The sequence below is a fragment of the Mesocricetus auratus genome, unplaced genomic scaffold, assembly GCF_017639785.1.
Source record: "Mesocricetus auratus isolate SY011 unplaced genomic scaffold, BCM_Maur_2.0 Super-Scaffold_100047, whole genome shotgun sequence".
NCBI lineage: Eukaryota > Metazoa > Chordata > Mammalia > Rodentia > Cricetidae > Mesocricetus > Mesocricetus auratus.
In genome coordinates this window covers 5936047-5948377 of record NW_024429224.1, presented here as the reverse complement: position 1 = coordinate 5948377, position 12331 = coordinate 5936047, and the positions used below count along the sequence as shown (strand labels likewise).

Below are 12331 nucleotides of genomic sequence, written 5' to 3'. Positions count from 1 at the left end.
ACTTGACTCATAATTGGCCACAAGACTTCATATCTCTGGAGTAGTGCTTCCCAATAAAACATACAGTGAGGTACATAAGTTTTTTTTTTATTCTCTATGAGCCAACATTTAAGAAATTGGGTAAAATTAATTTTAATGATATATCTTATTCAAACAATTTACAAATAACATTTTAATACATAATAAATGCTTTAAAACTGTCACTGAGGTAGTTCATATCCTTTTCTGTGCTTTTTCAAATCCAGTGTATATTTTACATCTCAATTCAGACTAGTTTAACTTGACATACTTTACTAGCTACCAGTTGCTAATGGCTCCTAGCATGGGACAGCACAACACTAGAACATTTTGTGAACCGATGGGATTGGTAATCCTTGAAATAGGTCATCAGACAGATAGACAGCCAGACAACAAACAAACATCACAACCACACTCACATAAACACATAGGCCAGTCTCATTCAGGAGCATTCTTGGTGAAGACTGCAGACTGTCCATCTTATTACGTATCACCCTTGAGCACACCTTTGATACTCTGTGTGACAAAGGAGAAGCACACAGAAAGCTCTTCCCCTGCATATCAAAGGGTAACTGGCTCAAGAAAGCTATGATTAAATTCATAGTTTAGTCACTTTCTCCCAGAATGCTATTTTTATATGAAAAGAAAACAGATAAATTATTATTTGGCAGATGTTTTCTCAAAAAATGAACCAAGTGAGTCAGTGCATCATGTAGACATACACAGCTGGCAGGATTTGTACCATTGTTAAAACTTGAGTTTTCAAATGGAAATTTGGGTTTCTGAAAACGTGTGACCTTGATAGTTTCCCTGGAGACTTTCTGATATTTAGTGCTGACATTAGGGAGTCTATTTTCATTGATAATGATGTGCATTATTACACACAAAATATCCTTAATCCAGTGAGGTAATACTTCCAAAATGATCAATGCACTACACTACATAAGCATGTATAGTACATAGGGAAGAAATCTACACAAAGTACAAAATTAGACTAATGGGTTCCCAAGGAACAGAACACAACACATTCATTCATACAGTTTCAGATTACCACCTGGCAACTCTCTGTTATAACTGTCACTTGTCATGTTTCAATGTATAAAAGAGGCTATCTACAATCATCTGCAAAGGATATTGATATCTAGCTATCTCTTTTCTTTTCCAATGTGTAAACCCAGAAATTCCTTGTAAACTTCAACTGTATGACAAGAGATTGATTATGGAAGTGAAATCAAGAATAAAGCTCATTTCTATCATGCCTAGCATTAGTGTCTGAAAGAAGATAAAATTTTAGCAATATTCTTCTCACAAATGTTTGAAGGGTTTTTTTTGTTAGGTTTTGTTTTTTGTTTTTTGCAGGGGATGGGAGGTGGTGTCTCACTATGTCTTTCTTCTTGGAACTTTCTATATAAACCAGGCTGGCCTCAAACACACAGGGATCCATCCACATGCCTCTTCCTTCCAAATATTGGGATTAAAGGTATATATCACTACACTCAGCTGAAGGTATTTTTAAAAATAAAGTTAAAAAATTAGGTTAACCTGTAATAGCCTGCTATTATTTTTAAGTGATTAATGAATATTCTGATTTTTGTAGCTTTAATTTCTATTATGATAAATATTGAAAGACTACACCAAGCAAAAGGTCTCAGGAGGTAGGGGTCTTCAAAAGTGTTGAGTCTAAGCCCTGCAAATGCAAACTGTAAGAATTGTGTGACTGGGGTACAAAAGTAGTTCTAACTTTTTCACTGCACACTGAAAATTCCTGTAAACCTACTTGTATGTTATGGTTACACCCATGGCAGGGCATATGTCACTGTAAGTAATCAAAACATCATATCATGTGAACGATTCTTGAGAGAGAAGCTCTCTTTATTTTTGTCTGATTTTTACCATCTCCAGATGGGTGTTTTCTCTGTGATTCCTAATAAGCATACAGAAGTTCAAAAGAGAAAAAGGAAAAGGTTTAAAGAAAAATTTTTGCTTTTAAAAACTCATAATTTCCTAGAACATTTGTTGAACGTTTCACAACTTATTAAACGAAGCCATCTATGAATGAAAATGCTGATGAGCAATTTGGCATTAGCCCAGCACTCGCAGAACTGAGAGCTTTTCTAAGTCAGTAGTTCATACATGATTAATTAGAACATCTCATTTATGTGGTATGCACTTTAACTCATTACTCTAAGTAAAATTTGTTAAGTATTTACATTTAGATAATTAAAATCTGGGTACACCCTTAAGAAAGATGCATACACTTTAAACAAAGTGGTATTTTTTTCCCTACACCACTGAAAGTAAATTACAGCTTCATTTTCATCATCATCTGTAGTGGCTTCAGAGGAAAGCACAGCAGTGCCTCATCATCTACTCTCCAAAAGATGTACCTGCATAAAAACATACGACAGAGTAGATGCTCAAATGATTCCAGAGCTGTTTGGAAGGGTCACCCAAATAGATGTTGGCAACTGATGCTGTCCACACTGCAGCATGTTCACAGGTCTCCCTGTACCCAAGACTACATCACTACATAAATTACTACATAATATACACAATTTTCACCATCTGTTTTTCCAAGTGGAATTATCAATTAAAAACTTTCCAGTAAATGTTCGTAATATAAATGCAAATTTACTTTGGCTGACTGGAATACTTAGGAAAAGGAGTTTTGACTTCTTGAACTTTCCCTCTCAATCCAACTACTAAAAATTAGGATGAGTGTCAGTGTTTTAAAAATACACTATATTAATACAATTTACCTAAATCAAGGAAAGCTTCATCTGATAAGATACTTTAACAAATTCTTATTATAAGCCCCTTTCCTCACCATTTACTCCTTTTTCTTTAGAAAACAGAAACTAGCTGATAATCCAGGATTTAAAATATTTATATTCTAGTAATGTTCTGGTGATATTTTTGACTAGTAAAACTGTCTCCTTGAAATTAAAGTACATTTGAAATATTTATATGCAAAACTAAAGTTTTCAGTGCTGCTAAAATTTTTTATGATGGTGCTTTTTCCAGTTGAAACTCAAGACTTTTAACACACACAACTGAATATGAAACTGTGAAATCAGACAGAGGACAAGTGCAAATGCTAAAGAAAGTTTTTAAATGGTTCGGTGATTCATTCTAAAAACTGAATCAGTCTTTGCAACTATCTCAATAAGATGATTATTTATATAACCCCTATTCTAAAGTCCACTTTTGATGGATAGAATAACTGTAACTTAGATGCCCATTCAGGTGTGAGGTTGCATGTTTATAGTCCCAGCTACTTTCAAGGCTGAAGCAGAAGATTCACTGAATCCAGGAATTTGAGCCCAGCCTCAGCAACATAGTGAGACCCCATTTCAGACAAACAGTCTGAAACTTGGCCTTAAAATCTGACTTTAACTATTCAGTTTCTAGGTGTTTTGATAACCTCATATAAACTTTCTCTAAAGTTATAGATTTTCATATTCATTGAATGCTTATTAAATATACGAATTCTCATTTAAAGATAAAAGTTAACATTTAAAGATCTTGTATAAGCCAACTGGAATGAGATCAATATACAGCCAACCAACCAGTAACTTAGAGGAAAAAGAGGGAAATGTGCAAATATTCCTTCCAAGCAAGAAAATCCTTGGCAGTGGGTAAAACCTGGCTGTGTATGCTGGCACATGCCTGTAATCCCAGATACTCAGAAGGCTAAGGTGAGCAGCCCATAAGTTCAAGGCCAGCCTGGGTAACTCAGCAAGACCCTGTCTTGATATAAAGTAAACGGGCTGGAGTAGAACACTTGCTCAGCACACCTGAGATCTTAAAGACACTTCCCATGAAGCAGTGGTTGAAAAGAGCCTTGCTAGGTAGACTGAAATATAAAATTTACACATTAGTGTCCTTTGTTTATCTGTTTAACTATTATGAAAGGCAAAATGGAATTAGACATTTGTGGTAACACCTTTGTTGTCACAACCACAGACTGAACCTAGGACCACATACATACTGAAGAGCTCTTTCACTGAGCTACATCTCCCAATGGTAACATGATCATTTTTTATCTGATAAAATAAAATCCCTTTACAAGCAAAGGGTGATTTTTGCCAGCAAAATTTAAGTATATAATGTAGGGACACTCTAAAACCACAAACACGTCTTTACTGTGGCTTAAATTCTTCCGTCCTCCATTCCCCAGGAGTCTCCATTAAACTCAGTAGTTCTTTGTAGTCTTTTGCAATTGCCAAACGGTACCTGGATTTGAGCACATTCAGAGTTCAGGTCTGGTTCTAGTGCTTTAGTGGATTTGGGATGAATTCAAAGAGCAGCTTTCCAGATGCTTAAGAAGGGCTGGGAACCTTACAATACTTTTGCCTTAAGCAAAAATGTATTTCAGTATAATTATAGTAGATGGCTTTCAATGTGTCATCTCTATTACAGCAGCTGTAAATTACAGCATGAATTGCCTGTATACAAGCATTTCTCCTGCTACAAGAGAGTGGGAGAGCTGCATGGAGCATGATATATCTTTTCCTTTTCAACTGAGGACAACATTGAGGTCAAATCTCATTTGTAAAAACCAGTGTGTCCATTCCCTTTTGATAGCAAGGTAAAGAAACCAAGAAAGCACAGCTCAGCCAAGAGCTTCAGTTCTTAAAAACAAGACTCATTAGTACCAGGGCTTACATTCATTCAGAATTTATCTATTCTAACAGCTGGGCCTCTAGCCATAGGAACATTGGAAAGTACAGTAAAGGCATTTTCTAAGATTTGTAGCTAATCAAGAAGATGGAGGTTTGTCTCTCAAGCAGAAGAAAGCAATAAACTCAAGATGAAGTATGAAGATGCTTGTTGCAAGCTCTGGGAAACTATCATATTCCAGCTAGGTGTCAGAGCAGCAAGACCACAGGACAATGGTATTGTTTCCTATTGGGTAATGGTAACATTTAAATACCTCATTATGTAATCCAACATTTAATATCTCAAAAACATTTATAAGTGAAGTTGGATGATTATCTCCAATCATCAAATCTCCCAGTCTATGAAATAGAGATGTATGATCAAAGAACATTTTCTGGAGGGAAAGAAAATGAGTCTAAAGACAATCCTCCCCGATAGGTAACTCTGAGCCTTGTAGCTTAGATGTGATTTTGCTCCTGCTGCAGCGCTAGCCAGCTCACTGTGAGTGTGGCTGTGCTTTAACTTGCAAGGTTCTTTAATTTACTGCAGTGGTGATGTTTGTTAATTTTATGGCAATCTAAATCCGAGCAGGCTTCAGATACATTTTCATTACTGCTTCATTGCAAAACACAGCAGAGTAAATACCGCTTAAGATTCTGATGTGGTTTATTTCTTTGAGACTCACAGAATCTCCCAACAAAGCCTCTGCCTTGACATACACAGTCTTCCTATTTCCAGATAAACATTCTGTCATTCAGCATCCCCATGATCACTTCTAAGGTGGAAATATATTTTTGGAAGTCTTTAAGATAGTCGCTTTCATCTGTTTCTGTTCCCATTTCAAACACAAAACCAACATGGGCCAATCTGAGGATGCCTGAGTATGATGGCATGCATAATTTTCCAGTTCTGTGTATGGAGCAATAAAGCTCAATAGACAAGGATGGCAGATGATCAGAACCTGATTTGATGTCTGATTCTTACACTAGTATGTGACACTGGACAATCACCTCATTTAGAGAATGGAAATGCAATACTATCTATTTTAGAAATGTCACTCCTTGCCCTCACTCAGCTATTCTTAACTATTCAAGTAATCAAAGCCCTTTGTTCTTGTGTCTAAGCAGAGGAAAATCTCTTCCTGTAAAACAGCACTGGCAGAAACACAGCTCTCAAGCTGTCCAAAGACAACTCAAGAGGTTGAACACCAATACGTCATCTGTAAGCAACTGAGAACTTACAAGACAAAGCGTGTAATGTAGAGCCCAGTTAAATCTACCATCACTTCATCATAGTCTGTCTGGTCACAGATTCTACATGTCCATACATACTCTTCTTAATGTGTTAAAAGACAAGGAAGAAAACATACTTAAAGTATCTATGAAGCCACTAACTATATCCAGAAATATGGTCCATTATAACATTTAAATTGGTTATTTCTCAATTTTATATTTAATTCAAATATGATTGATTAATTTATGTAGAACTTATATATAATGTGCATCTTAAGGTCTCTCTCTCTCTCTCTCTCTCTCTCTCTCTCTCACACACACACACACACACACACACACACACACACACACACACACACACAACCTAATGAGTTGATACTGGTAGTCGCTGAGTCTGAAGCCACTAGAGTCTCATGGGAAATTTCTAAGATAAGAAGACTTGAATCCTTGCCTTCTGCTAATACCAGCTTTATCCAACTTCTAACAGGGCCGTCTGATGAAGCAGTAAGTCTGGTGTGAAGAAGAGTGCTGTGACAGAGGACAGTACAATGTGGCAATCTGGCCCCCAATATGCCAGTTCCTGTGCAAGGTGACTAGTGGTAGTTGCCTGGTAAATATGCATAGACCTATTTAACATAAAGTTATGCAATTAGGATTATACTACAAATTAGAACCATTTTCTACTGTTTATGCTCAGGGCAACCTTTCAACTGTGACTTATTTTGTTTATTCTCAATTATTCATGCCAAATCAGAAAGCTGAATTTTTTTGGTACACATACACAATTTTTTCAAAGTTCTTATCTGAACATTCACTAGCAAAATTTATGCTGGCAAATGAAACATAGTTTTGAATCCCCAAAAGTTTTGCCCCAAAGTAGAAAATTTTATAATATTAATTTTCACTTCATTTTAACATACACTGTATCTTTCTATTCCTCCTCAGAACACTCACCACTGGGATAAAGATGTTCAATACCATCATTCTCAGAATGTAAGAAAAGGCAGGGTAGAGGGCCAACATACACAATGGAAACTGTTTAGAGAACTGTGAAAACTCAATACTAAAACCAAAGAATGGTTTCTAGGGATCAATGCAATGGGGTAGGTGTGAAGGGGGGCAAGGGAAGAGGGGGAGAGGAAGATGAAGAGGGAGGGAAGGAGGAAGGGAAGGAGGAAGGGAGGGAGGGAGGGAGGGAGGGAGGGAGGGAGGGGTGCAACAAGAACCATTAGGGCAGTGGAAATGCTCTCAGGTACTATAAGCATAGGCATCTCTCTGAGTGCAGACTGCATGAGACCAGGACTGCTCCATAACAGAATGTGAACCTGAGGTGCTGATGTGTCAATGCTGGTTCATGACCTCTCTGGCAGCCATGCATATATGGGAGTGGGGAGCATGGGAGACATCTCTGAGATAATATTGCCATGAACCTAAAACTGGCCTTAAATTTTTTTTCTTTAAGGAAAGGAAAGTCACCAGGAACACCCCTCCACTCCACATTTTGCACTAAAGTGTATAGGCATTATGAATAACTGCTAAAATACAGCATCTATTTTATCAGACTCAGTCTAACTCAACTATTTTTGTGTATGCTCAAAAGTTGACATAATAGTGAATCTTCTAAAGACCTTTCAAATGAGAATCCATGTTAATGAGAAGTCCTTAATCTACGTAGAATTTTAACTTTAAATTACTAACTAAAATATGTTGAAATTGACTACCCACACTTTACCATATTATGTTTACTCCAGGAAACACTTATTTCCCTCACATTTTAACTAATATGGGTTTCTGGAAATCTGGAGTCATTAGGTAATCATCAGCATGCTAGAGTTAAATTGGCAATGTGACTTTCTGTTGTTGGCACATTGAACAATGACACAGCTTAAACTCAAAAGATACCTGAGGCTCAATGAAATATGGCTAGTAAGTTTGCTGAGAAGATTTTTAATTCCTTATTCTTTGCGATCGGGGTTTAGTACACAGTGCCTAGTCTACCCTGTCCTGGAACAGTCACAATTAATCAGGAGTCTTATCCTCTAATGATCCCAGAAATGCCTTCCACATAGTCTAGCACAATCCATAGAATTAATTCCCAGGAGAGTTGTAGAACTCACAGTGTATGAGATAAAAACAAAAACAAACAAACAAAAAAAACTCACTACGCAATGATGCTTCTCTTTTTGTCAGTGGTTAAAGCTTATGAACAAAGCCAGTGCCTATGCTGAGTTCTCCAGAGCTCTACAGGGCACTAAGTACAAGGTTGAAGGAAGTGTTTAAGAAGGGCTTACAGGTGTGCGAGTTAGGTACCATGAATGTAAGGAATGAATAAAACTGGAACAAAGGGATATGAGGGTTAGCTTCATTCCAAGGCTCCCAAACACTCTTGGTTTTGTAAATCAATCATCTTTGCTTAATTTAGTCTGTGTTAACACCTACCCCTTATGGCCCTTGGGATTGGTTAGTACAGTCTAGTAGAAGAGCAACAGAGGGTTTGTGCAGGACTAAGAGTGGCGGCTGCTGACCTGTTCATATTTCTCCAGTTCTGTGTGATAGATTTGTCTGATCTGGGTCAATTTGGCTCTGTAATCTGAGTGTTCAATAGAGTTATCTGAAGAACCTCCAGAGGCTGCTGCGGCTGCAGCTGCTGCCGCCGATCCCCCACCTTTCTCAGGACCTGAAACCCCTTCTGCCAAAAGCATATTGTCCAGTCTCATTAGCTGGGGGTCGGGAGGGTCTTCCTCCTGGGCTCCTCTGATGCTGAGACCTTCAAGGAAAGAGAAAGACAGAGAGAAGAAGCGAGAGACAGAGGACAAACAGTGTGAGTATTTTATTTGAGAAAATGATCAAACAACATCAGCGTACTACAATTCATGCTGAGAGCGTCATCGCTCACATTTGATAAACAGGCTTGACTATGAGAATTGCTTTCAAAATACATTTGCATGCATCCTAGGACTCTTTATATACCCCTTCATAATTTAACCCCAACTTGTACTCTTAAAAAGAGGTAAGTTCGACTTAGAATATTCTGATTATCCGAGCTTCAGATTTAAATGATTTATGCATAAAGTAGGAAGGAGGACCTAAGAAGAAAACATTGCAGAGATATAAATAAACTCATCAAGGCATGGTTAATCTGTCTCTATATAGTTAAAGAAACATAATTGAAAATTCCCATAAAATAATTTTAATCTATAAACTGTATCCAAAATTAGGAAATAAGTAGGACTAGATGGATTTTTCTATCATGCAATCTCAAAAGCAAAATACATTCAATATGAAGTAATTAGCTAGACTTAATGCATATTAAAAGGGTATTGTTAGGCAAGTGCCAGCAAACTGCACAAGGATACCAAATACAGAGTTTAAAATGTGTCACTGACACAGCAATTGAGTACTGGGCACAGAAGTCTCAATCTCATTCTGCTTTTTTATCAAGAACTTCCAAGTGTTGCCAGTCAGCAACCTCTTCTGAGTACGATAGATCACAGCTGACAATTCATAGGTTTAATCAGGTCACACAGGCTTTCTGCCAAGATGTTTTCAACAACACAGAAGACAAAGTTTTAAAATAATTATCGTGGTATAAAAAGCACTGGAGTCATGACAGCTCAAAATCAGCATTTTCATTAATGTGTAACACAATATAAACTATCCCAGCCCAATTAACCTCTGTAAATCTGTTCAGAAGCAGGCTCCCTGCACTGGTTACAAGGCGTGGGGAGGGAGAGTTGGCATCTCATATGTTTGCATTTGGATTCTGCCTCTTGTGCGTGTGTCTCTTGTTTATCCACAGTGGCACACACTCTGTGTCTAGTGTAACTTACATGACAGCAACATCTATAAGCTGCCAAGTCCTCGACTGATCACCAGCTCTGAGATTTCATATGCGAACCTACATGTACCATCAATTCTTTTACGAACAGACTTCATCCATAGATGCTGCGAATTACACCGCAGCATGACAGAGCTCTCGGTTGCCTTAGCTCAAATGCACAACTTTGATTTCCTCCCCCCCACAAACATTTTAAAGCTGTCACTTTCATTTAAAAATAATTTCAACTGAATAATAAAATTAAGTCACCATAATTTAAAAATTACATCAGTTGCCTATTCAGAGACAAATAAGATCTGAAAATTATAAAATACGAAGGCAATAAATTCATTTAGGGAAACCAAAAGTTAGATAACTCTTTAAGCTAAATCTCTAGGAGCATGTCATTGCTGATGGTGTATTTGCTAGTTACTGGGGGACTAGAAAGGATTGCCTAGAAGTGCTCTGGAACTGCTCCATAGTGGCTAAGTTGGTGTTTTGAATTTAACACCCTTCTCCCTTCTGATTCATTAACATGTTTCAAGGATGAAGACCTCATGACAGCCTCACTCCTGGTTTACACACCCTGCTCTCCACGCTCTGGTGCATGTGAGCTCACTGGATGACTTCCTCTTGCACTTCTAGGTCTGTTTTGTTTTTAATCAAGGTAGGCTCTTTACACTCTCTGTTGTAAGGCAACTTTTGCTCACTTTTGTGGGACAGGGGTTATTTCTCTTCTTCATTTATAGGTAACTGTAGTTCTGAAAAAAGGAGGAATTTTTCTTTCTTTCTTTCTTTCTTTTTTTTTTTTCTTTCTTTCTTTTTTTTTTTTTTTGGTTTTTACAAGACAGGGTTTCTCTGTATTGTTTTGGAGGCTGTCGGACCAGCCCGGCCTCGAACTCACAGAGATCTGCCTGCCTCTGCATCCCGAGTGCTGGGATTAAAGGCGTGCGCCACCAACGCCCAGCTCGAGGAATTTTTCTTTGTTGATGAGTGAGACGGTTCACTATATTGCCTAAGCTAGCATGACTGACACCCCCCCCACACACACCTCTGCACACCTCTTCCTCCGGAGTATTGGGATTACTTACAGGTGTAAGCCACCATACCTGCCTGCAAACATGTATTTTTTTTTTTAATCTGCCTTCAAGGTTCTGTAAGGATTCTAATTTCCCCTTTGTAGTTAAGTGCACTAATCTTCTTCTCACAGCATGTGGTAAGGTATTTTTGTTAACAGTACATCAACAGCCAGAGCCAAAATCATTAAACTTCTGAGTTCCCTGCCCAAGTGTGGCAGACAGGAGTGGATGCCCAATGACTAAGACACCAGGGAAATAGACCATGAGAGAAGAAAAGTCATCGGGAGCACACAAGGCAAGTGACCAGGTACCTGCAGCAGTCTAATAACATTCAATATTGCATCACCCCTGTGCTACTTAGGAGGCTCAGTAGCAGTGTACACTAGAAAAATTTTAAGTACATATTATAATAGCTATAACACTTTTCTTAAGATGCCTGCTTTCTAAAACAATAAGTAAACATGCGTTTGCCTCAAGAACAAGAAAAATGTTTTAATGAAATCCTTCTGTATGTACTTTCTAAACTATGTGTATCAAATCCCATGAGAAAAATATTTTCCTAAGAGAAGCTTTATCCTGTGAATAGAAAGGACTGGAGAGCACTGTGTAATTAGGCAGCATTGAGAAGGCTGTTTATCAATCATGAAGTCATTTTCAAAACTACAGTTTGAAAAGTAAACATATTTTTCTATTAAGAAAAGTAATGATTATGGAATGCTTAAATAATAATACATGATTTCTAAAGTTATTTTCAGTTTGAATATTTCTATATATTTCTTTACTTATGTCATTATTTGATTTCTTACCCTTCCTACCTCTCCATCACTATTACTAGGCTCTCTAACCTACCCAGGGTACACATGGCTTCCAGTCACAACACCTCACTCCTTTGGGCACCTATAAACATTTTAATGAGACTAGATTTGCAAAGGCCAGAATGATTCAGCCCCATGGCATCAAAAAGGCAACTTCACACTGAAACTTGGTGAAACAATTTAAAGATTTTAATTCAAAACGTGTGTATCCAAAGAGGCCTTTAAAGTTTTACATCACAGCTTTCTGGTTATGACAGCATTATTAATTTTTTTAGAGGCAAAACAAAACAAAACCCCAAAATTCCATTTACAGTCTACTTATAGCCATGACATTCATTTCAGTATCCACAAGATCTAGACAAATCATACAAACACAGTAAAACATTGTTTAACAATGAACTTGGCTTTGTTATAAGCCCACAGTTTTTGCATATCTTTCAGCAAATCCTAATTAGCTGTCTTTCAACATACTGTGCACCTGCCCCACAGATAATGGGAGAGAGCATCTGCATAGACAACTGCATCTGAGGGCAATAAATAAATTACAGGTCAAAATTATTATAAAGCTTTCTCCAAATACACACACACCCTTCACAATACTAAACTGCAGATGTGAAAAGTACCTACAACCCACTCAAATGGTATGATTACGGGGCTGTTTCAGTTCAATAATCTGACTGTAATTCAGGCATTTTCAACAGCTCATTA

General features: G+C 37.5%; 1 protein-coding gene across 3 annotated transcripts in view; it reads right to left on the bottom strand.

Annotated features, from left to right (window-relative positions):
- The window catches only part of Pbx3 (PBX homeobox 3), a 189729-nt gene that overhangs the window by 40552 nt on the left and 136846 nt on the right, over positions 1-12331 (bottom strand). For all 3 annotated transcript variants that reach the window (XM_040735723.1, XM_040735726.1, XM_040735725.1), the window contains exon 3: positions 8438-8679. In XM_040735723.1, the coding sequence (XP_040591657.1) occupies positions 8438-8679 (242 nt within the window). The remainder of the gene's footprint in view (positions 1-8437; positions 8680-12331) is intronic.